Raw genomic sequence first — 26,262 nt, forward strand, 5'->3', positions numbered from 1 at the left:
ATTAATTATTCTTATGTCATTTTCAAAACCTGCAGCACATCTGAGGGTTGGCCTTACAGAAAGACTTATGTCACATACATAGAGATAATGTTTTCTTTTTCAAATGGCTACAGCAGGTTGGAAAATAAGACATTTGTGTTCAAGTAAATACCCTAGAATTAGAACAACTGTGCAAACAATATAAACTCCCCAAAGTCTATGTTACCTACATGTGAATGCGAATGAACTCATAAGTAGAGGATTAGAGAAAAGTTGTCAAAAGTCAAGATTCAAAGCACTAAACATCAATTCTTTTCCTTATGAATGTGTTGTACCCTCACTTCATCTCCCAGAAGCAAAATACCAAAATTTTCCACATATAGAGATATGAAGATTTCCTAAGATAATGACAGAGTTCCCAAACTATAAACTGTAGAGTTTCCAATGGAGCATCTTTCATCTTTGCAACACTCACTTGAATTTTTTCAGGGTTGTGGATGGAGGGAGGGGGAGAGAGAGAGACAGAGAAAGAGAAAAAAATCATGTCACGTAGTGAGAGATAAGAGTAAGAGAACATAGTAAAGGGTAAGAGGAAGAATAAATCTCCAAAGAAACTTGGGCTTTTATTTGTTAAAGTTCACTTTTTCATTAGTCATGAAGGTATTTTAAAACAAAGCTCAGCCCTCCAGAAAATGTTCTACCTGCCAGGATTTGGGAAATAAGGCAAGGACCTCCTGGCCCCAGGTGACTCTTCAAATAACTGTGAATTCCCAACAATAATCTCACCTTGGGTTCAGGCACTGTGGTTCTAAAAAGAAAATAGAATCTCCCCTCTCTAGAATCTTATCTAGGGTAACACTTGAGGTATTAATTGATTCATTCAGTCTCTCATTCACTTATTTATTTATGCATTCAGGTATTTGTTCAGCATATGTACTGGATCATTCTTCTGTGCTAGAGAAATACCAAGCTGAGGACAGAGTAGTGAGCGAGGCAGATACATTGTCTATGCCAATAAGAGAGGTTGAATCAATGTTTTTAATGGTGCAGGCTAATGTGGCTGGGTGTAATGAATCTGAAAGTCAAAAATAAAGAACAGATTTGGCCGGGCGCGCTGGCTCACGCTTGTAATCCCAGCACTTTGGGAGGTCGAGGCGGGCGGAACATGATGAAACCCCGTCTCTACTAAAAAATACAAAAAATTAGCCGGGCGTGGTGGCGGGCGCCTGTAGTCCCAGCTACTCGGAGAGGCTGAGGCAGGAGAATGGCGTGAACCCAGGAGGCGGAGCTTGCACTGAGCGGAGATTGCGCCACTGCACTCCAGCCTGGGCGACAGAGCGAGACTCCGTCTCAAAAAAAAAAAAGGACCCATTAGCTTAAATAAATGTCTCAAGGCACTTGCCTTTCCTAATATTAAATCATTTCCCCATTGTCTCCTTCTACCACCTCATCAGGAGCTAAGATCTAAGCATATGATGGTAAGGTTCTCAAGAGAAAGCCTAGTACATTCTCTATACTAGAATCTCCCAGTGTTGTGTTTTGCATTGCTTCAGTCGATTTACCTTTCTCTGTTATACCTTGTACCTTCACTGCCATACTTATTTGTTAAGTGTATTTGCTGAAGCAATATTAATATTTAGTTAGAAGTTTTCCTGAAAGGCATAAAAATCATAGGTTCCAGTGCGGTGCCCTGGAAATCGCTGCAAAAACTATATCCCTGGCAATGCAGTTTGATTCATAAACATGAGACTGCATTTTCACTAGAAAAGTAACAACAATTTTTAGGTGTTAAATGCAAAAAAAAATTCTGTCTATAACAACAGAAAAGTCCCCTCTTGAAGAGTAGTATTTCATGCCTGGCCTGACACTGGAAAAAAAAAAAAAAAAAGTGTTTATTTCTCCCACTATTGCCACCTCGTGGACAAAGGTGATTCATTTGGACAGCACATAGGAGCATGTCTTAGTATTACCACAAGATGGCAACCCATAACCACATTTTCAAAAATGTGCTCAGAATGTTCTGCTCCTACAGAAGGTGATGGGTAGGAAATAAGAGTCCAAAATAAGCATTCCATTCTCTTTTCCTAAAGAAAAATGGAATCCCAAGTGTTAAGATCTTTAGGATTTCACAAAGAAGTTGATTTATTACAGGCATAGGGAGGAGTACTTAACATTTAACTGGCAACCTGTTTTGCTTTTTAAAGTTATTTCAAGCAAATGTATATTTCATATCTGAATTTTTCTGATATTAGCTTCACAGAGTAAATATTTGGGAATTTTTTATATGCATCTTGTAATCAATTTTCTCTAGTTGATTCATAGGGGAGCATCTGTTTCCTAAGAGATCCATTAGAATCCATTAGCACATGTAGATTCTTACCCACACCTATGCCAGTGACAGGTTAATGCAGGCACATTGCTAGACTTTTCCTGATCAAAATGTGCCGTGATCAATCCGCTTTCCTGTCGCTTTTTTTTTTTTTTTTTTTTTGGACAGAGTCTCACTCTGTCGCCAGGCTGGAGTGCAGTGGTGCAATCTCACTGCAACCTTCACCCCCTAGGTTCAAGCGATTCTCCTGCCTCAGCCTCCCGAGTAGCTAGGATTACAGACACACACCACCACACCCAGCTAATTTTGTTGTGTTTTTAGTAGAGACGGGGTTTCACCGTGTTGGTCGAACTCCTGACCTCATGATCTGCCCACCTCGGCCTCCCAAAGTGCTGGGATTACAGGCGTGAGCCACTGAGCCAGGCCACTTTTTTTTGTTTGAGATGGCATCTCGCTCTGTTGCCCAGGCTAGAGTGTAAGGGCCTGATCTCAGCTCACTGCAACCTCCGCCTCCCGGGTTCAAGTGATTCTCCTGCCTCAGCTTCCCGAGTAGCTGGGATTACAGGCACATGCCACCACTCTGGGCTAATTTAGTAGAGATGGGGTTTCACCATGCTGGCCAGGTTGGCCTCAAACTCCCGACCTCAGGTGATCCACCTTCCTCAGCCTCCCAAAGTGCTGGGATTACAGGCGTGAGCCGCGCCCAGCCTCCAATCACTTTTTTTGTGCTAGAATCTCCCAGTGTTTGTTCATCATGTTGCTGCAGTTTTATATATATATAAAAGTGCAACTTTCCTTCTTTCTTATATATATATAATTTTATATATATAAATTCTTCGGACTTGTAATGCCATGACTTGCTTGTTAAGATGTATTTTTCTCTCTCCACTAAAATTGCACTAATAATCCTGTCTAGAAGGGATTTTACCACAAAACTGACAACTTTCATTTATCGAGCATTTATTATGCGTCTGGCACCATTGTAAATATAGTATGTTGATTGACTGATCTAATTCATAGCACAAATTTATAAGGTGCATGTAAGTAAACTCATTTTAGAGATGATGAAACTGATGCAAAGAGAGGTTAAGAGAAAGCTTTCAGCAGAATCACTGGGCTTCCTACCTGTCTGGATTTCTGAACAATTGCTTGAAATCATTCCCATGAAGCCTGTGTACCAGAAACTTAGTGTTCTTTAACTGAAGATGGCCTCATTGAGGATTGAGGCCTCATTTAGGAAAGAGCATCGCTCTGTGGCCTTAAGGGGTTCTTAAAAATTCTTATCATAATAAGCTAAGAGGCTTGATGCAAGAAAGAAGGGAAGTTGCACTTTGCACAAGAGTCGTACCTTTCCAGCCAGTATTGAATCATTTAAATACCCCAGTGATACCTCTTGAGTCATACAGGCATTGCTTTCATAAAAACTGCCAAAGGGGTATTGTGGAATAATGGACTAGGTTCTGTCTAGAGAAGTGGGAGCCCTAAATTTCGGTCTCAGCTTTGCCTCTCACTTTGCAAATGACCTCTCTGGGCCTCAGTTTCCTCATGTTTTCATGAACATATTCTCCACACTGCCTTTCAATATTTTTTAATGCAATATGTTGATCCCAAAGAAAAGATATCAAAGCTGGTATTATGAAAGGAAACAAGTGGCAGTATGTTTAATACACAACTTAAAACATCAGTGGTTAGGTGATGAGACATATACAGAAAGTTGTCAACAGCTAGAGACCATTGTTTTATATATTAATAGAACCTGGCTTCACTTCCAGGGTGAGTGCTGGCTTCTGCTAAGAGAGGAGAATTCTTACTCCGTCTTTCTGTATGAACTTGCAACACGTTGCATTTGTTAAATAGAAATAACTGCAAGTGATGGGCTTCAAGGACAAAAAGACGGTTCCGTATTCCACCAGCAGTTTGGGATCTTCTATCTGAGCACCCACTAAGTTGTCTGTGAGCTTCAAAGTGGTATCCTATGGAAGTTTTACATATTTGCTACTAAAGACCTAAGAGCATTGTGGTTTACTTGATAAAGATACTTAAAAGAGAAACCAAATATTTAACCTACCTGAGCTCTTCTGACCCTGAGACTTATTTATAAATTAAACAAATATTTATTGAATATCCACTACCTGCCAAGCTCTAATTTAAGCACTAGAGATACAGTATTTGAGAAGGCATACACTGTTGCTGCCCTCGTGGAGCATATAGTCTAATGGAGAAGACAAAACTATAAATAGGCAAAAAGTATATGCATAACATGATGTCAGGTTAGAGGTAAGTGCTATTTAGATTAGTAAAGCAGGGTAAAGGAATAGAGAAAATAACAGAAGATGCTATTTTTAACAAGATGATGAGAGGAGTCCTTTTCGAGTTGGTGTCATTTCAGCAGAAATCTGAATGAAGTGACTAAGTGATCAATACAAAGATCTAGGGGAAGAATATTCCAAGCAAATGAAAAGCAAGTGTGAAAGTTTTAAGTTGGAATAGACTTGATCTGTTGGAAGAAGAGCAGGATGGCCAGTTGGCTTGAGTGGAATAAACCAGGGCAAAATGATAGGAGTTATGGATCAGACACATTCTATTATTCCACTAAATTGCAGTCAAGAGTACCTTTACATTCCATACTCAGAGTTCTTGAACTTGTCTACATGCATACAATGTAGCATCAGGTATTTGAAGTTGCAAATCATTTTTGCCACCTCCAACTGCACATTTGTTCCAACAAAACAATCTCTTTCCATTTGCCTTTTTTTCCATCTCTACCGATATTCTTTCCTATTAAAATGTTCTTTCCTCCTTTTCTCTTATTCTCCTTTCAGTGGAGAGTATCAGACTACCTTTGTGTTTCTTCTTAATTGATAAAGATTTTTTATTTGTTTTTGTTTTGCTTAATGTTTCTTATTTTAGAAATTGGTACCACCGTGCACTTCAAGCAAAAAGGTATGGTTCTTATTTTTGGTTACCTTCCATATGTCAAAATTAAGATTTCACAGCAATATGTTGTTGTCTTATATACTTGAGTTTCAGTGGAATAATTTGTGATAATTTCCATAACACATCTGGGACTGTTTTTTCCAAATTGTAAACTTTTTCATTTACAAAAAGTTGCTGATCAAGCCCATGACCGTTATATTGCTCTTAACAGTAATTTATTTTTAAATCCCTGGAACAGAGCAAGTAATGCTTTGCCCTACTCCCTGTTCCTACTTTCCCTTTCTTAAGTATTCATGGTTCATTCTGACAGAGCTGCAATTTTGGAAATGTTCACTGCCCAGTGACAGGGCTCTCAGAAGAGATGCAGAGCCTATTTTACATTCACTTGTTGGCTTCATAAAACAGACCCTAAAATGCAAGTAGTTACTAAATCTGAGGTGCTGTCTTTACAAGTCCAATAAATCCTAGTCCCTAACAGTGTCTATCCCCAGACCAGAGCCACAGAGGCACCTATGTGGCCAGATCCCACCCTCTTTACTTCCTGATGGTCATCTACATGATTATAATTGTCTCATATGAAGGCATCTTCCTCTCTGAGTCTCAGAGGGGTGAGACAACCAAGATCACTCTCAATTGTGGAAACCTATTCTTGTGGAACTTATGTCCCACCAGTGAACAAGAGCCACACAGATTATGGACACTTTGTTGCTTACTCCCAAGAAAGGGCCAGCACCGTGTTTATGGCCAGTGCTGGAAGGTCCTCACTGAAGGCAACAGGGAAGAGGCAGCCATGAATATATACTTGGAAACAGGATCATTTGAGGCCTTCAAGAAGGCATAAAATATTGTCCCTTTCAGCCCTTCTTTTCTTCCCAATGCCACGATTACCAATTATGTTTTAATCTTAAGTGGCTAGTATTATATGTGACACATTATGGCTTTGATATGTGGTTGAAAAAATAAGCCAAAGCATTTTTTTTTTCTTTCAAAGACGAAATAAACTGCCAGTGTCACCAGAAGTTCTATGTATTGGACTAAAATTTTAAAAATTTGTATGCTTAAATACTTGCTGCTGTGTTGATGAAAAAGATGTGATGATTCTGACTTTAATGTGAGAGTATTACCAAAATCTCACTTTATAGAGAGTAGAGAAAATGCATAAAGAGATAAAGAAAATGTAGGAAGAGCTCACATTCAATTGATTTTAAGACCCATTACTCAAAGTAAACATCGATATAGTAGTTCCCCCTTATCCGCAGGGGATATGGCCCCAGGACCCCAGTGGATGCCTGAAACTGCAAATAGTACAGAACCCTACCTATATACACTATGTTTTTTCGTATACATACGTATGATGAAGTTTAATTTATAAATTAGGCTCAGTAAGAGATTTAACCACAATAATAATAAAACAATTCTAAAAAAATACTGTAATAAAAGTTATGTGAATGTTATCTCTTTCTCTCTCTCTCTGAACATCTTATTGTACTGTATGTACCTCAGGTAAGTGAAACGGCAGAAAACAAAGCCACTGATAAGCGGGGACTGTCGTATTTCCCCTCTAATTTGCTCCAGCCTGAGCTTTAATCTCCAGTTCATTCACCCAGAGGAAGCTGTACTGGCAGAAAATGGACAGCAGGGGGCGCCAAAGTCAATTTTATCAGGCTTCCTTTTAAATATGTCTTCCCAGGATCCGAACATGCCTTAGTCGGCTGGGCTAGATGATACGGGAGGCAGATTCTTAGGAGACTGTGTAAATTACAGTTCTCCTTTGTTAAACAAGTATTTTACAAATTGTTTAGAATTTTGTTCTATTTTCAGTCACTCAATCAGCCCTTAATAATTCTAAGAGAATTCAAACTAACTCCTCTGGCTTTTTTTCTCGTATGGCTGAACTACGAACTGGAATAAAATTATGATTTATCTTGATTTCTTAGTGGCTGGAAGGAATACCCAACGATCACTAGGAGCATAATTAACAACCCCTTTGAATGAATTTAGTCCTAAATCCAAGAAATGGGCTCCTTAGGAGGAGCAACAGAAAACTGTTGACCAGATTTGAATTACAAAGTGTCTCTAAGCATACGCTCTCTAAAACAGGTGTTGAAAAATCACCTGGTCCTTTCCTTGAGGTTTTACTGAAAGACAAATCAATTGGCTCCAGATCCTGAATCAAATTTATAGTCTAGAGACTTGCCAAAAAATTCTCATATCCCTCAGTTTCAGAATGTTTTATCAATCTTGCCCTTAATCACAAATTCCCTTTCATTGTTATGGGAAACTGCAATCCAGCGTTCACCTGGACACAGAATCTCTTATTCCACCTTGGGGTTGAGAACGTTGACCTGGCATGTTGACTTATGATTTGCAGTCCTGCTGCAGCCGAATTTTGCTCCTTAGAGTCAACATTAAAAGCCTTGACCCATTTCACAAATCAATGCCTTTGATTCAGGTTGGTATTTCATCTCTTTCTGTAATCCAAACTTCTGCATTTGGATTAGTAATAATACAATTTACTGAATGTTTACCAGATACCACATACATCAGTGGGTGTGCACATATATAGCACACATATAGAATGTGGTTGGATACTAAAATATGATTTTTATCTGTTATATGAAAAAGACGTAGCAAAATTTGAATTGTGGTTCTATTTGCCCATCTATTCTTAAGGCTAATTTATGTTTGCAGACTCTTGCTTTCATTTTATCTGTCAGTATATGAAAGCACTTGCTGAGCTTGGCCATCTGGTGTGGGAAATAAGATTTATCATTTGCATTTCCACAAATAAGCAGAAATTTCATAACTCTGAAGTAAAACATAATTAATGATTTTGCTGATTATTCTTCCCTGAAATAGCCATTAACTGAAGTAGTCTCCTATGCAGTCACATATATCTATAATTGCATACACACTTTTGATGATTTCCCAATTACCACCCATTTACCCTTGTATTTTTTAAGCCTATTTATTTACTCTCAAACCCAATTATGAAAACAGTAAGTCATATAAGTACACTAAATAGCTATATGAGAGCACTTAATAAATAATAATTGATAGAGATGAAGATATCTTTGATGCACAAAATAAGTTTCAAATATACTTATACATCAATGACTGGGATACATTCTGAGGAATGCATTATTATGTGACTTCATTCTTGTGAACATCATAGAATATACTTACACAAACCTTGATAATATAGCTTACTACACACCTAGTGTATATGGTATAGCCTATTCCCAGGCTAAAAACCTGCAAGCATGTTACTACACAGAATACTATGGGCAATGGTAAGTATTTGTGTATATAAACTTATCTAGACAGCAAAGGTATGGTAAAAATGCAGTGCTATAACTTTATAGGACCTCCTTTGTATACATGGTTCATCTTTGACTGAAATGTAATGTAGCATATGACTGTATATAATAATATTAGGAAGGATAAAATTAAAGATTATTAACATAGTTATACTGAGGTTCCTCATTATAACAGAATAGCATGTGAAAATAACAGTTAATTCTGAATTATTTATAAAAGATCAATATGTGTGTATATCATGTGCATATATGAGTAAGTATATAACATATACTTTGTATGTATGTGTATGTATACATGTATTATCGAGAATGTTATATGTGAACATGTTTATCTAGATTCATATATTCTGTAATATATTTTTCAATAATGGAATTTTGGCTTTCTCAAATACTTACCACTGTCAAATAAAATGATAAGACTAGTCTTAACCTTCCTAAGATATCATTCAGCCCCAGGATATCTGCAAGATAATCTAGCCTGTCCTTGCACTAAAAATGAGATTAAGGAAATCAGCAGAATTGGACCCTTTCTGAAAACCTTTCGTTTTACACTATCTCTGGTGCAAACACAAGTATTTTTTGCCTAACCCTCTATGGCCTTAATTTTTGTGTAGTTTTTCTCTGTTTTGAAAACTTCGTCAATACACAAATACAACCAAACATGCCAAGGAGCTCTTGCCATCTAGTGTACATAAAAAGACTAAAAGGTTAGGAAAGTAACATTCCTACCAGCCCAAAAGCCCTGGGGGAAGTTGCCACTAAGATAGCTTGAAGGTCCCAAAAGTCCAAAAAGGGTGGGAGTAGGAGACATAGAAGTGGATTAGGAAAGGCCTTGAGCTGACTTAAGACACTTGAATTTAAGCGCCTGGTCAACAATTACTAATCAAGTGCTTTCATGCAAGATACAGAATCTCACTGAACCTTAATTCCTCATGAAATGCATGAACCTGAAGGTAGCTAAGGTGTCTTTTGTTAATATGATCCTATAACAATTCAGAAAATTAGATATTTATTGAATCTTTATTCTGTGTTTCCATAGATTTACACATAATACAGCTCATTTTATACTGTATGCTGATCAAAGTTTGTATATGTTCATATTTTTATATTAGGTGATGTTTTTAATATTCTCAAGAAGGTATTCCAGCCAAAACTCTCCTATCAAAAATCTTCTTTGCAATGATAGTAGTTGTCTCCTTGTTTTTGTTTGTGCTGACCATTTTAATCAAACCCAAGTTTAATTTGCTGAATGTTGACAGGAGACTTACAGGCACCCCTTTACTGTGTAGTAGTGACAGGCAAAGTCTCTGGAGCCAGATACCTGGGTAAAAACCCCAGCTCCTCTGCTTACAAGTTGTGTAAACTTCTACAGCGCATCCAATCTCCCTGTGCCTCGATCATTTCACTGTAAAACAGGTTTCATCATAGTATCTACCTTATAGCATGGCTGTGTGCTTATAAGGCAGTCGTGACAAAATTGTGTAGTAAGTGCTGTATAATTGTTTGTGGTTTTGTTTTTATTGTTGTTGTTGCTTTTATTATTTACATAAAGCATAGATTAGGAGACCACGGAATTTGGCATTTTTCGCTGTTATCCTATCTCCAACTGGGTATGTTTGTAAACAGTTTTGGAAAAATTCACATACCAGGAGATGCTTCCATCATACCTGCAAACCATCATAGTTTTACACACACACACACACACACACACACACACACACACAGAATCCATCTGCATATGCACTCTCAAAATTTTTAAGTGACTGACAATTACAGTCACACCAATTTCTCTTTTGAACATCATTGTTTAAGTATGTAGTCTTAAATCCGAAAGTCCCTGTAGTGAAAAATACTATTTTTTCCCTTTAATGGAATATGAGCAAAACTATACAAAAGGAGAAAATGGAACAAGCAAAGCACCGACAATAAGCTCTTCTGCCAGACCACTGATTTCCTCCTCCCCAATCCTCTCTTTTATGAACACACAAGCCGCCTCTCCAGCTTCCTATCCATCCTATTTCTCCTCTCAGACCCACACCCACATCCCCCAAATTGTGTTCACGTTGGGAAAACTAAGGTGGCAGCAGGAAACACGGATTGCCATTCCAGGTTAATCCGGGTAAGTTCAAATCTCAGTTCTGCTCATGGTTTGGACCTGCCTCTCAACCTCTCTAGGTGTGTTTGTTTATTTTTGTTGTTACCGTCTTTGTTTTTGTTTTTGATTTTTAAAGTGACAAATGAAGAGTTTGGAGGAGTTGATCCTTTGCTGCCTCTTAAGATTTTAAGATGTATTGACTTATTTTCTCCCTTGCTAAGGTACCATCTAGCCATAAGCATTACTTTAAAACAGTTCCCCCCCCCCTATTAGCAAATAAGTAATTACTGCCTCTTCCCGGGGACAGAGGGAGTCGTGGATTGGTTCCATGCTTTATTGGTGGAGATGCCGTGATGAATTGGCCAGAAGACCCATGTCTGACTGCTGAAGGACCCTCACCAATGCTTGGAACCTTTATGAGTGCTGGCCCCAGAGGGCTACTTCGGGCAGGGCCAACAGGAGGAGGCTGGGTGAACAGGAGCCTATTGACCATCAGACACATTAGTGATAGCCAGTTTAAGGATTTATCTGGCAAGAGCATTTTATATTTAGAAGTGTTTCAGCCAATGATGCCCCTTAGGATACTTGTAGCCCAAGGAGAAGAAGGATTTAGAAAGGTTTTGAGCCCTTCTTGGGCTGCACGTAAGTGCAGTAACTTTGAGACGCTAGTACCCGGCCAGGTCTTACCTCTGATACCATCAGCAGTCAGCTATAACATACAGTGGGCCCATGTAACTCATTCTCTTTTTCTCTCTCCTCTTTTGCTCTGCAGGACCTGGGTCGGTGAGAGGAATAAATGGATCCATCAGTCTGGCCGTACCACTGTGGCTGCTGGCAGCATCTCTGCTCTGCCTTCTCAGCAAATGTTAATAGAATAAAAATTTAAAAATAATTTAAAAAACACACAAAAATGCGTCACACAGAATACAGAGAGAGAGAGAGAGAGAGACAGAGAGAGAGAGAGAGAGAGATGGGGGAGACCGTTTATTTCACAACTTTGTGTGTTTATACATGAAGGGGGAAATAAGAAAATGAAGAAGAAAATACAACATTTAAAACAATTTTACAGTCCATCATTAAAAATTTATGTATCATTCAGGATGGAGAAGGTTCTACTGGGATATGTTTATATCTACTAAGCAAATGTATGCTGTGTAAAGACTACATCACACTAAGGACATCCGGATGCTGTAAAAATAAGAGAAGAACCAGATGGATATTAAGCCCCCAACACACACTTTATCCTTCCTTCCTTCATCTTTTTTCATCTGTGGGGAAAAAAAATAATGTCTTGCCTTTGGTGTTTATATTTCCATAACCTTTTAATTCTATTTTTCATTTGAGCTGACTTGTAGCCACTTCAGACTATCAATGGAATCTTATGTTGAGCCTTTCTCTGGCTTTCCTTCCTCCACTATCTCTCCAACTTTAGAGATCATCCCCTCTCCCTCCAGTGCGTTCTATCTCCCCCACACCCACCAGAGATACTCCCTTTTTACCCACCTTTCCTCCCTCACCTCTCCTCACCCCCACCCCCTCCCCAGAGCACTAGTCATGCCGCAAATGCTAGGAAGTGCCATTTTACTTTTCTCCACTGTGCGTGTGTGCTCAAGTCTTTCACTCTCACGTGGGTGTACGTGTGTGAGCGTGTGTGTGTCTCTCTCTAAAGCATGCCAAGGGAATGGTCCATGTGTACATAGACTCATTGTGCTGTAGATACTGTCCTGCATTGTAATTGTGAGATGCGGCTGTAACAAATTGCTGGGGGAGATGGCGGGGAAAGAGGCAAGGAGCAGAGTCCTCCCCCCATCCATGGCTGTCACATGGCATCAGTGTGTATTCAAACCAAGCTGTGCCCCTTCCAAGGGCAGGACCCCATATTCCTCCTAGTCCCATCATCAGAACCGAGTGGGGAGTCACTCAGAATATCACTGTAAATGAAAGTGCCTACTATCGATGGGGTAAGCAAACAGTATAAGGAATTATGACGTGGACGAGGTGACCTAGGAGAGAAAATTTCAGATTTTACTCTCATTTCATGAGTCTGAGGGATTCATATATTTCCTGGCATTTAACAGGGTGGGCCCTGCTCCACTGTGAAAATGAGCAGCATGTGTTGAGTAAATCCCCAGAAACAGGAAGGTCTCCAAGTGTCAACTCCCAGTGGAAGAATGATGAACCACTTGGAGATCCTAAGCAGCCCTGTTTTACCTCCTCCCTAATCTTCAAATAACATTTGTCCCATGAATTCCCCTGAGCAGAGATTGTTTCCTATTTCAGATAAAATACAGTGAAAGTGAGCAAGGCAGAAAAAGTCAACAGATGCCCAGGCTCCTACCATATCCTGGAGATACTGTCAGAGCTCTAATACAGAGCATTGGCCATAATGAAAAGCAGTTCACTCCTTGTGCTCCTCTGCAGATGTTTTTCCCAGTGTTCTAGGTTAATGTTTTATTTGGTTTCCTGCATAATCGCTGTTCTGTTTCACTGATGGTGTTTGCAGCACCACTGTTCGTGGTGGTCCACTGTTATCCTATGCCAGGGTGCTAAGAATTGCATGATATTCACCTTCCCTGCTCTATTTAAATTTACATCTATAAGAGTCATCTTGACATTAACACTGAAATGTGATCTAGGTCCTTAACCAAAATTGCTGGGCAACTTGGAATAAATTTAGACAGAAATGTTATGAGTACCACAAAGCTTGGTGTTACCACATCACCAGAAGGATTTCTTCTTAGGAAATGTCTTGCAGAGAGAGCTGGCTCTCTGCATGTAGATATCTTTGTCAGAAAACCAACCCTTGCTCTCACTTACACAGTAGTAAGCATTGAAAGTGGTTCAGTTCATGAGAGGACAGAGGATTATTTTGAGATTATATTTGAATGTAATCTTGCAAAGCCAAATATGGTACATCATTAAGTTGGAACCTTGTAAATAGCTGTTCCATGATATAAAATGAGAAACTTTGTAACTGGAAAAAAAGGAAAGAAGGAAGAAAAGAAGGAAGAGAGGGAGGGAGGCAGGGAGGGAGGCAGGCAGGCAGGCAGGCAGGCAGGCAGGAAGCAGAAAGGAAAGGAAAGGAAGGAAGGAGGGAGAAAGATCTAAGTAGCATTGTTAATTTCTTCTAAGGGATTGTATTGTTTGTTTTAGAAGCTTATCACAGCCTTCTTTCATGATTTTGCAGTTTAGACTTGAAACAAGGAAAAATTCAGCTTGGGGATGGTTAAGAGCGTTTATAGCAGATTCTGACATAGGGGAGAAAACAAATTCTCATCCAAGAAGGTAGCTAGTAAAATATAGGGAAGGTGAGCCATATTCCTATACAGCATCAATTTATTGACAATCAGGTAGTTCTCTAAACAGTTTGGTCTTCTTAGTTCAAGAATAAAGGGTATCATCTTTAATAATAAGCATTCCCCAAAAATTGAAGAGGCACACACTTAAGTGTGTGGCTTTAGAAAAGTGCATGCTAATTTAAAGATATACAGGAAGAGAAAAGTAGAAGGAGTTAAGTTGGATGTTGTTAGAAGTCGGATGTTAGTATTAGCTTCAGAAACAGATCCCCATGGCATGTCACAGGCCTTAATTATATTCCTGGCTTTCTTATTGTCTCCACTTTATCATGAGGACAAGGTCTTGGTTCCATGGGAGGAACTTCTCCATTGAAATAAATGTCTGCCACGTCAGCACCATTTGTTCCCTCAGTTTTAATATAATGGACCATATATTAAACATAATTAAACATATATTTAAATGTGGTGTTTGCCTATGTCTCTAGCAGGATCTGGGAATTTTAAAAATTTGCTTCTGGCTCCTGTTTCAGAGAAAACATTGTCCCCAGAAATCTCATAGGATTGCAAGTGTTCCCTAAGCAGTGTGAACAATGGAGGAAAATATAGTTTAGAGGAAGGTCAGGGAAAGGTAGGGCCAGAGGACTGACACCAAGAATCATTGAAATCTCAACATAAGACTTCTTGGAATCTAGTTAATCATATTGGAATAAATTCCTTCAAGAATCTTGTCCCTTGGTAATCAAAGTTTGAAACCCTGCACTGAAAAGCACCAACTGGTTGGAAATAATATACTGAGAGGAGTGAAATTCATCAATTAATCTGAGTGGCTAATAAATTTAATATCCTTTGTATACAAAGTAAAACTCCACCATTCGTAAAACGAAATCCTTAGACCCAACTTTCAGTTAACAAAAACAGAAATGATTTTGACCCAGGGTGCTTCCTGAAGAATGAGAACTATCCAGGGCTTTACAACTGCAGAATTGTAATTATGCTCTGTGCAATTGTTGAGCAAAGGTTTTGCCTTGTTGGATAAAAAGGCTTGCTTGTTTTGAGACATGAAATCCCCATGTCTGAAAAGAACTAAGGCTTATAGAAAAGCAGATGGGTTTTCTGTCAGGAAGGACTGCCCCATTGACCTTCGCCTTCTCTTCCAAGTCAGACAGACTTCTCACTTGCCATGGGCATTTTTTTACTACATAGTCAGACTACTGGGGCTACTCATAGAGACCTTGTAAAAGTACTCGTGATTTTCACGTTCTTGGAGGACCAAACAAAAATCTGTTTCTCCTCCAAAAATGGACTTACCTCCTTTGCACACAAAAGCTAAACTCCTCAGCATGAAATTGTTTGAGTTATTACTTGACCAAGTTGTGAGCTTCTTGAATCCTCCAGAGTCGCAGATTCCATCCCTGAGTTGGTTGTGGTTTCACTGTTTCTATTGGCTATTCTCCCTGAATTTTTCATTTTGTTCTTTGCAGGGCTCGAATTATTTGTGGAAAACAGTAATATATATGTGTGTGTATTTTTTATCTTATCTTTATAGATGCTATATTTACAATAATGTATGTATTATAAGACAAATTAAGAATAATGTTTTGACCTTAAAAGGAAGAAAAGTACTGAATTTGGTTGTTTAGAAAAAAAATCTGTGCTCATGTAGAAAGACATAGAGCCCCACTTTTTCCATTTTGTAATTATTTGCCGAAAAGAAATTTGCTTATAGACTGTGTTTAATGGGATTAACCATATCCTCATTTTTCTTTTCATCCTCATAACCTTTTAGCCTGCATTTAGTCTTGGTTACCAATATCATTTTTAAAGAGAAATATAAGTACAATGCTATATCTGACCTACATAAACTATTAATATTTTGAAGACAAATGTGAAACATACCACAAAAATGGTGAGATAAGACCCTGAGTTAAGAAACAAAAATGCAGTTTAGGAAGCCTCCTCCTTGCTTAAATGTTTAGAATATTTCTTCTCCAAAGACTGCATTTGCCTCAGTGATGTAAATTTTCCATCATGGTTGGCATAATATCTGTAAACATCTCACTAAATGCAAAATGGAGTTTACATTTATGTGCATACTAGCAGAAAAGAAGTAAACTATTCTCATTTGCATGTAGCTATGCTGTTCAAATGTCGCCAACCAAAATTTAGGAAAGAATTTGTTTTCACCCAGAATGTACATCTCACTTTTCTCTTGGCAAGGAAGCTGGTGTTAACGTTGGGTTTAGGTTTAACATTTACACCAGCGAAAATGTTTATGAATATTATGGAAAACTTATTTTAAACCTTGATTTCTTTTGAGCACATTTACATGCTGCGTGCTGATTAATAAATTAGGCACCAATCATGTGTAAATCAATGTAAATCACTAGTTTATGTACATAATATAAACTATGTAAACTTCATTTTTCATGCAGTGCCCAACTACTGCTAAACCTATGATTCTTAAGGAAAAGAAATCAAATAAAAATAAATAAAAACCGAAACGTTTCACAGTTCAGAATGGGAAGAATTACGACTAAAGCTCCAAATAGGATGTTGCCTTAGCCAAAGGAAGCAGACCCACAGGAACAGTTCAAGGTTTATATCCTGCTCAAGTCACCTCTTTGACCTTTCAGGATCTAAGTGGAGATTGTCCCAACTGTTGCTGTAGTTGTCTCACCTGACCCCAAAGCAAGGGAAATAAAGGGAAAGAGAGAGGGAAAGGTTTTAAGGGCTATATGTCTGCTGTATCCACTCCCAGCTATCTCCTTTTTACTCCTTTCTCACCATCTAAGATGTCTTATTTAAATAGCTCCAAGGAAGTGACCTAAACCATGATGAGCAAAATATTACTCAGTTTTTATTTTCCATTCAACAAAAGCAGTGGGAAAGCTTGCCATCTGGATTCTAAGAAATTGTGCAATATAAAAAATGTTACATCCTCAAGAAATATCTTGCTGAGTCACCCTAGGAAATAACTACCTTTTCTTTATCTGGTAGCCTAATGTTTCCACACATTTATCCTGAATATTGCAAGTGAGGGACTGAATCATTTTTAATTGGGAGTTATCTTTCTCAAGCATGTTCTCTTGGAGTCTTTTTGAAGTGCCTGACGCGTGTAACAGGATGACATATATATCATTCCTACAATATGAACAACTGTTACATAAAAAATTATCAAGGAGATGATTTCAGGAAACAAGTGAACTTTCCGCAAAGACTTATAAAAATTTTAGGTCAAATTAACTTCAGGCTTTAAATACACTAATCTACCTAAGAGAAAAAAAAAAAAAAAAAAAAAAAAAAACAGAGAGGAAGGAGTTTTAAGGGCTCATGTGCCTGTTGTATCAACTCCCAAGTGTCTTCTTGGTACTGCTTCCTCATCATCTAAGATAAACTGACAACTTTAAAGTGAGGTAGAAGGTGTATTGAATTGGGAGTCAGGAGAATTGGGTTCTAACCCCAAGTTCGGCCACAAATAAAGCTGTGAGACACTGGCAAGTCATTTAACCTTCCTGAGTCTTGGTTTTCTCATCCTGAAAGTGATGGATTCCGTTGACATCTCTAAAATCTCTTTCAACTCTAACCTTTATTCTGAATAAGAATTTAATATTCCCTTAGTGCTGTGCCCAGCACTGTTTGTAAACAGCAGCTGTTTGTTATCTCTAGTTTGGTCTCTGTATTCTCATCACTTCTCAGAACTATCATTCTACCGTCTTCATTTCTAAACCCAAAACTGCTAGAATACAGGGACTCTGGACTGGGTCTGTAAATTTCTTCTGATCAAAACTTTATAGCAGAGAAGGGACACATTCAAATTACACTAAGGACACTGACATAGCTGTGGTTGTTTCCTTGTTTATAATATTATAAAACCTAAATGTGGAATTATATTCTAATAATCTTTCATAGGAAGGAAAATAGCCAGACTGGGTATTATGCATGTAACAAATGAGGACGTTGTGCATAAGAAAGGAAACATTAGTTTTCTCTCATCCTGGGCCAAGTACCTCATTACAGTAAATGTGTGTCCTTGGAAACACTTTGCTTGTGCTGATGGCGGTAAGCATGGGGTCCCAGTCAGGTTCAAAGGCTGATCTGTAAGAAATGGGCAAGACAATACATTTTGTTTTGGAAGGAATTTCTCATGGGATAAGTTTCCCAAAGCTTGAATTATAGGCTATGAAATACAGCAAATAGATGGGGAGAAAACAAGTATTGTTTTCAGAAAGTACAAGTCAATTCTATTTAAAGAAGACAAGCTGAAAATAAAACAAAAATAAACACAATTTAGGAGGTTACAGCGTTGAAGACAGTATGAATTGTTGTGAAGGCCAAAATCAAATGTGAAAGTTAGGTTCTCTGAGAAGAGGGTAAGCAGAAAGGATGATTTCTCAAGCAATTAATAAGGAATTATTTTCTTGTGCCATGTTCTGGATGCATTGAGCACAGATCCTCTTCTCCTAAGCTGTCCTAGAGGCTCAGGTTAGCATCTATCCAAAGTTGTTGTTTGATTTCATTGTCTGAAAGAACAGAAGGCATCGGAGTTTCCAGTCACTGAAGAGTAGGGTTTGTTCATCACTTCCCAGCAATCACATCACTTTGTGTAGGTAAGGATATATGACGTGCTTAGATTACTTACGAAGCTCTCTCTAAGTGGGAGAATGACCTGTCCATGGGACAACTCCCCGTTTTCATGGTCATTTCAGAAGTACCTCTTTTTGGGCAGTGCTCCTGGATCTACTTCTACAGCCACATTCTTCTCTGCACAAGCCCTCCCTATGTAAAGCCAGGCGCGGCACAAATATGCTTCTTGCAAGTGAAGAAAAACATGGAAGTCCTAGCTTCATGGCACGCTGCAGCAATCCCAGGCTACCAGGAGCCTCTTTTGAATCCACTTCCATAAGTCTTTGCTCTTCACCAGAGAATGGAAATTGTTCATCCTGGTGAACTGTGGCCAAGTTCTCCTCCCTAAGTATTTACTTGGAGTGGGGAGGTTAAAGGGAAGAAATTCAGGGGGAGAGAAGCAAAGGAGAACACTTCCAACTCCCTCCCCCACCTCCCAATGCTCCCCACCTTCCTTATCACTGCTCTACTGAAGGGTGTATAAATCCTGCTCTTGGTTAGAATTCTCCTTATTAACAGTGTTATATACATATAAATATATATATAAATATATTCCTTTTTTCAGCCCTGTAGACATGAACTGAACTTCCCTTGAAGATACAAACACATGGCCATTTTTTGTTTGGGATTTTTCGTTATTCAAGGTTTTTCATTTTTGCTGATTGGGTGGATTTTTTTCCCTGGGTACTAGCTCTGTGAAGGAAATAAAAAGCGCAATGTGTGTAGAAAAAAAACAATTAAAATTAAAAAAAGCTTTTCTTTTCTTTTCTTTTTAAATGTATTTAAATTCTGTTTCTCTCTTCTGTTACTTTACACGTATGAATGCTCTGCTCTTCTGTGATCTTAAAACAAAATGAAATAAACGTGAAAAGGAGATGTGTCTTCATTGACCTGAGTCAGTGATCTTGTGGTTGACTGCACTGCTTCTTGGAGGTTTTCATGAATAAAATAGAAAATGAAGCCAATGATATGAATATCATGTAAGGGAAGAGCAGAAATAATACTGAAAAATCACTTGAAGCCGTTCTAACAATGCTTCATCTGTCACAGAAAGGAATGTGGTATTTACAAGAATTTTCTTCACCTAAGCAAGGAGATTGTGTGAACTTTTTTTTTTTTTTTTGCTTTTTCTTTTTTTCCCTTAAGGGACCAAAAGAAATAAGTATAAATTACCACTGAAATGCTATAAATAAGGCATTAAGACACTTATGATTGTTAGACTTGAGTGTGACCTTGGGTTATGATACCAAAAACATTAGAAAATATGCTCTTTCTTTAAAGTCTCCATAGTAGTGGTTATCTTTAAGGGTTAGTTTTAATGAGATGCTACCTCATAGCAGTAGAAGGAACTAAGGTACCTTCTACAGCCAACTATTATTTCTACTTACAAAAATGCAGTTTGTTTTCTATTACTGCTGAGACCTATTATCTTCACGAAATGTTTCCTGAATCTCTATAGAAGCCCTACTGCATTACACAGGACACATAGAAAGAAAATGAGAAATAAGCAATCTATAGTCCAAAGAGGTGAGGTTGGCTAATCATACATCAGGAATGGCTGGGAGCGTCTGAAGTTCTACTCTTAGGAGTCGAATTGGCTTTGAAATACGTCCATGAGAATTAATCCCAAGTTAGGCGACTGAGGGATAGAATGGAGGAATGAGCACTCATGATGGGCTTCAATAATGGGAAAAGGATCTCAAACAGAACCAAAATTCCTAGACCCCTCTGGCTCAAAGAAACAGATTATGGGCCCAATCTCTCCACATTTTGAATTTTATTTAAAAAAAAAAAAAAAATCTGGCCTGTAATCCCAGCACTTTGGGAGGCCGAGGTGGGCAGATCACAGGTCAGGAGATCGAGACCATCCTGGCTAACACGCTGAAACCCCATCTCTACTAAAAATACAAAAATTTAGCCGGGCGTGGTGGCGGGCACCTGTAGTCCCAGCTACTTAGGAGGCTGAGGCAGAAGAATGGCGTGAACCCGGGAGGCAGAGCTTGCAGTGAGCCGAGATCAGGCCACTGCACTCCAGCCTGGGGGACAGAGCGAGACTCTGTCTCAAAAACAAACAAACAAAAACTCTGAAAATGTTCTTCTACAATGAGTTTTTCAAACTCAAGGTTGAAGACACAGTCTCACTTCAAAGACTATTTCACTTCAAACACCAGCTGCAAGGTTAGGGTTCTCAAACCACTCTCATTTCTGATCATTTCAAATCCAGGGTTCTTACTACCCTTTAGGTTCAATAATTTGCTAGAATGACTCACAGAACTCAGGGAATTATACTTAGGATTTCAATCTTATTATAGCAAAGAACACAAATCAGAACCAGTCAAAGGGAGAGACACATAGGGTAAGGTATGAGAGAGTCCCTAGTGTGGGGGAGTTTCTATTGTCCTCTTCCTGTGAACTGAAGAAGTACTAACCTTCTAGCACATTGATATGTGACAACGAACAGAGTATCACCAACCAGGCATCTAGATTTTTTGTTTTTGTTTCTAGATTTCATTACCTAGGCATGATTGATTGAATGTCCAAGCCCCCTCCCCTGCCCAGAGGTCAGGCTGATATCATGTGATTCAATGCCTCAATACTGAATTACACGGGTGGTCTTTCTAATATGTGCAGCCACCATCCTGAGTCATCAAGTTAGTATGAACTATCTAGGGACCCACCCGGAGTCATTTTATTTATGTTATTTATATTTCTTTTAGACAGAGTCTTGCTCTGTCGCCAGGCTGGAGTGCAGTGGCGTGATCTCAGCTCACTGCAACCTCCATCTCCCAGGTTCAAGCGATTCCCCTGCCTCAGCCTCCCAAGTAGCAGGGATTACAGGCACACGCTACCACGCCTGGCTAATTTTTTGTATTTTAGTAGAGATGGGGTTTCACCATGTTGGCCAAGATGGTCTCGATCTTCTGACCTTGTGATCTGCCCTCCTTGGCCTCCCAAAGTGCTGGGATTACAGGCATAAGCCACAGTGCCCGGCCCATCCTGAGTCATCTTATTGGTACGCACTATTAGGTGTGGTCCAAGGGGCTCAACATGAATAACGAAAAAAAGAACTTTTACTTGGAAAATCCCAGGAATTAGAGCTTATCTCCCAAGACCTGGGGACAAAAGCCAGCCAGTCTTTATTATATACTAAGGGAGGAGACCACCCCTCATATTGTCTTATGCCCAATTTCTGCCTCCAAAGAAAAAAAGAAGTAAAAACTAAAAGGCAGAAGAAATGAAACCCACAGGCAGACAGCCCGGCGCCACACCCTGGGCCTAGTAGTTAAAGATTGACCCCTGACCTAATCGGTTATGTTATCTATAGATTACAGACATTGTATGGAAAAACACTGTGAAAATCCCTGTCCTGTCTGTTCCCTTCTAATTACGGGTGCAGGTGCATGCAGCCTCCAGTCATGTACCACCTGCTTGCTCAATCGATCACGACCCTCTCACACGGACCCCCTTAGAGTTGGAAGCCCTTAAAAGGAAGAGGAATTGCTCACTCAGGGAGCTCGGTTTTTGAAGAAGTGAGTCCGCCGATGCTCCCAGCTGAATAAAGCCCTTTCCTTCTACAATTTGGTGTCTGAGGGGTTCTTGTCTGCAGCTCGTCCTGCTACAATACCTTATATTACCAATCTATAAAAAAATTACTTGGAGTCTCTAAGTTTTCAAAGATAGCCTGAGATTTTATTTCTTTTAAGCCATAGAAGCTTCAGGGTTACAAAGTCAACACCACCTTGAGGCTTTGCCATCATTAGTGCCTCAGAAGAAATTATTTCTACTTATACTTCCATTTTATACTCCCTTTACATCCATCTATTTTAAAGTATGCCTAAAACAGCATGTGAGAGCTCAAAAGAAAATGGTCTGTGATTCTAAAGGAAAGAGTTTTGCAAATGTTTGTCAATATAGAATTAAGTTGTATTCCATTCAACCAACTACACCAACCCACTACATCTGAAATTCTTTTCTATCATCAATCACTGTAACCTCACCATAGCTGTAGAAGATACCTGAATCCAAATCTACGAAACAAAAAGTGTTATCTCTCCCTCACCTGCTAAAAAGAAAATTATTACACAAACTTGGAAAATATGGTTGCCTATAAGCCCAAGACTGAAGTCTTACTGGTTGTTGGTATGAAGAGGAAATGAATTTCTTTTCACTTTCCTTTTTAAATTATTCTCTACTCTTCTCCAGACTGGCTACTGGCCAATTGGGATATCCTTTTATCAGTCAAAGCTATGTCCTGGTCAATGGATTTCAAACTGTTGAGGATCTTTGGTGAGCACTGGGGACTGTGTCTGAGAACGTTCATTGAGGGACATCTTCTAACTCACCTTTTACAATCCCAACCATTCTCAGGTGCTACCAGAGAATGTAAGGTGCTGCTGATTTGCCATGTGCTTTTAAAACAAGGAAGGTTATTATTAACTCACACGATCACAAGGTCACACAATAGGCCATCTGCAGGCTGAGGAACAAGGAGAGCCAGTTCAAGTTCCAACACTGAAGAACTTGAGTCTGATGTTCAAGGTCAGGAAGCATCCAGCATGGGAGAAAGATGTAGCCTGGGAGACTAGGCCAGTCTCTCTTTTCACATTTTTCTGCCTGCTTATATTCTAGCTGCACTGGCAGCTGATTAGATTGTGCCCACCCAGATAAATGGTGGGTCTGCCTTTCCCAGCCCACTGACTCAAATGTTAATCTCCTTTGGCAACACCCTCACAGACACACCCAGGATCAATACTTCGTATCTTTCAATCCAATCAAGTTGACACTCAGTATTAACCATCACAGGGAAGTATAAAAATTTGACTTAGCCTTGTTATCTTTACTATCTTTATCATTTTACCTGCTTGCCCTGCCCCTGCCTGGCTTCCTAGGGTCAAATTAGAAATTAATCTTACAGCAAAGACCCCCTATTTCAAAAATAGACAAAAAACCTCTGTCTCAGGTTCTGCCTGCCCAAAAGAGATGTTTCTACTAGTCGGAACAAACATCAGAGATGGACCTTGATCAGAAACTCAGGAAGTGGGAGAGGATGCTGGTCAGGTTAAGAGAAATAGTGCAGTTCCAACCCCGGGCAGCCCTAAGTAAGAGTCATCAGAAGCTTCCAGGCAATTGTCACTGAAAAATAAGTGCTACAGCACTACCTCAGCTGCTGCAACCACAGACCTCATTCAGAAATCTTTATTGTATTAACCCTTGGACTTTAAGTCCTTGGACTATGAACATTCCTCTCTATTTTCTGGTTCTTAGACAATTAACTCAACCTGCACTTACTATTCTTAATATATAAACCCCAGGCTCTATATTAACAATCATGAGATTACAGAGCCTTCAAGTAGCGTTGATTTACCCAGATATATTAATATTTGGGCCAATTTTCAAAGAAAAACAGAACAAACTTATTTTCCAGAATCAAGACAACTCACCAGGGAAAGGACTGAGAACTCCTTCTGGATGAATACACTTCCTAGGTGCAAGAGAGTTGAGTTGTACGTTTGAAAAACTCATTTTAACCATGCTCCCCAGGTCTAGTCAGCCCCTCTTCACTTAGCCCTTCCCCACCAGCTACACTGCCCTGAACCTACCAGGCCCGATGAGTCATGTAGCCCAGCCAAGAAGTGAGTCAAGGGGAGACGTGGGTCATATGCATTCAATACACATGGCACTCCCAAGACACAAAGGCTTCTTTACGTTAACCTCACTCTCACTGCATATCCATGTTCTAAGACTTGGAGAATCTGTCTCAGGGTATAACCGGTGACACAATGGGGAAGGACACTGAGCTCTTGCTATGCATCTATTACTTCTTTGTTTCACAAACTTCATTTTCCAGCAATAAAGCCTAAACCAGCCTTCTTATTGTTGTTCTGAAAAGATAAAGTATTTATTCTTAAATATCAACATCCTGGTATTTTTTTCCTTTTCAGTCTTAATTTGCGATAGTATAATGATACTTTCAGGAAGACAAAATATTTATTTACCAACTAGTTAGACTGTCAAGGATCCTACTTAGCCGATTCTGTCTTATATCCTAAATGAATATTTAAAAGAAATGACAAATGAGAACAAAGGAGAGTTAGTCTCCAAGTATGGTTGGTGTTAATAATACAGGCATGCGGCCTCAGGGCTGCTGTGAACAGAAACTGTATCGGCCTTCTCTGTTTAAAACAACATACATAGGCAATAAGTTTCTCACCTTCCCAAAGTCCTTTTGAAAATAAAAAGTAATAGAGCCAGAAGTTAAAAGAAAAATCTTGGTGGTTATAATCACTGTTTTCGTTAACATTTTAAATGGTTATTCTTAATGATTCATTTAACTAAAGCTAGCTTATCCATGGGAAGAGAATATAGCCATTAAGATCGGCATCTGTTGCACAAACTGAGGCTTTGCATTCAGTGATGCATGATTATAACACCAAGAATATTACATGCTAACAGCAGACTTATTAGCATTAATTGCTGCATTTAGTCCCACCTAAAACCTCCTATATCTGTAACATTTGGTAAATATATCATTCTTTCTGAAGTAAAGACACCCTAAAATATTATTACCTAAGTAACAATGGAACTAATTTGAGATGGGCATATGTGTTGTAGTGAGGACAAGAAAAGAAAGTAATGCTGATAACCCTGGATAAATAATTTGATGCTAGAAAGCTGCCACTTGTTGACATGGTGCAAAACTCAACTTGAAAAGGGAAGGTCATTGAGAAGTGTGTGGCAGCTACAGATACAAGGCTGCTTCACAATAGTTAACAGGTTTTTCTACGTGAATAATGGAATAGAACCTGGAGAGGTGTGAAAACACAGATGCCTGTGCTGTGCATTCACTCACTTGGTCATTCTAAAATCTTCATGAAGGAACTGCTGGGGGCCAGGCACCATGCTAGTCCACTTGCTCCCTGAGGGCCAGCTCCTGTCTTTATGGAGCTTATGTCTGGCTAGGAAAGCACATATTTAATGAAGACTTATAAATCAATCTTTTCATGATACAAATAAAGTACTTTAATGACCCTTTCATTGTCCTGCCATTTTGTCAAACACATTATGCCTAGAGCTGGGTTTAGGTGGAAGTGGGGTCACTAAAACATGGAGCTGTGAACACCCTCTGTGAATCAACAGGGCAGCTTCTCAGAACCCTTTACCATGGGTGATGTCCCAATCCCTCCTTTTCCTTTAAGCTATTTGATTCTGAACTGTACTTCCTGCTACTCTCTCGACATCTCTCTCTCTCTCTCACACACACACACACACACATGCAAACACACACACTCACACACACACACACCTCCATGTCAGTGTTTCCTTGGCTTTAGGCTCCACACTGTCTTCCATCATTATTCCCCCTGGAATTCTCCCCATTTAGTAACTGTCACTAAAAAACAAATGGGTTTAGCATTTTAGCTACTCTCTTGTCAACACACAGCCCATTTACTCATTCATTACCCAAATATCTGTGGGTTCTTATTATTTGGCTGGCACTGCACTAGGTGCTGGGATGCAATGGTGATTGAAGGTGAATACTGTTTTTATCCTCATCTCTACCAGCTTACTCAGACTTCAGCTTAAGAAGAATGCGTTTGAAAATGTGTAAGTGAGATGAACTTATGCCAACAAGTCAGCATTGCATATTGAAAGAAATGACTAAGACTCGAGTATGTGGTATAC

General features: G+C 39.1%; 1 protein-coding gene across 3 annotated transcripts in view; it reads left to right on the forward strand.

The window, feature by feature from the left end:
- LSAMP (limbic system associated membrane protein) overlaps positions 1-19,469 on the forward strand; it is a 645,347-nt gene extending 625,878 nt beyond the window's left edge. For 2 of the 3 annotated variants that reach the window (XM_030801556.1, XM_003261840.4), the window contains one exon: positions 11,433-19,469. In XM_030801556.1, the coding sequence (XP_030657416.1) occupies positions 11,433-11,530 (98 nt within the window). In that variant the 3' untranslated portion in view covers positions 11,531-19,469. Of the gene's footprint in view, positions 1-5,218; positions 5,252-11,432 lie in introns of all 3 variants that reach the window. The other variant, XM_003261841.4, reaches the window with a different exon arrangement.
- The last annotated feature ends 6,793 nt before the right edge of the window (positions 19,470-26,262 follow it).

The sequence above is a fragment of the Nomascus leucogenys genome, chromosome 21 (assembly GCF_006542625.1).
Source record: "Nomascus leucogenys isolate Asia chromosome 21, Asia_NLE_v1, whole genome shotgun sequence".
Classification (NCBI taxonomy): domain Eukaryota; kingdom Metazoa; phylum Chordata; class Mammalia; order Primates; family Hylobatidae; genus Nomascus; species Nomascus leucogenys.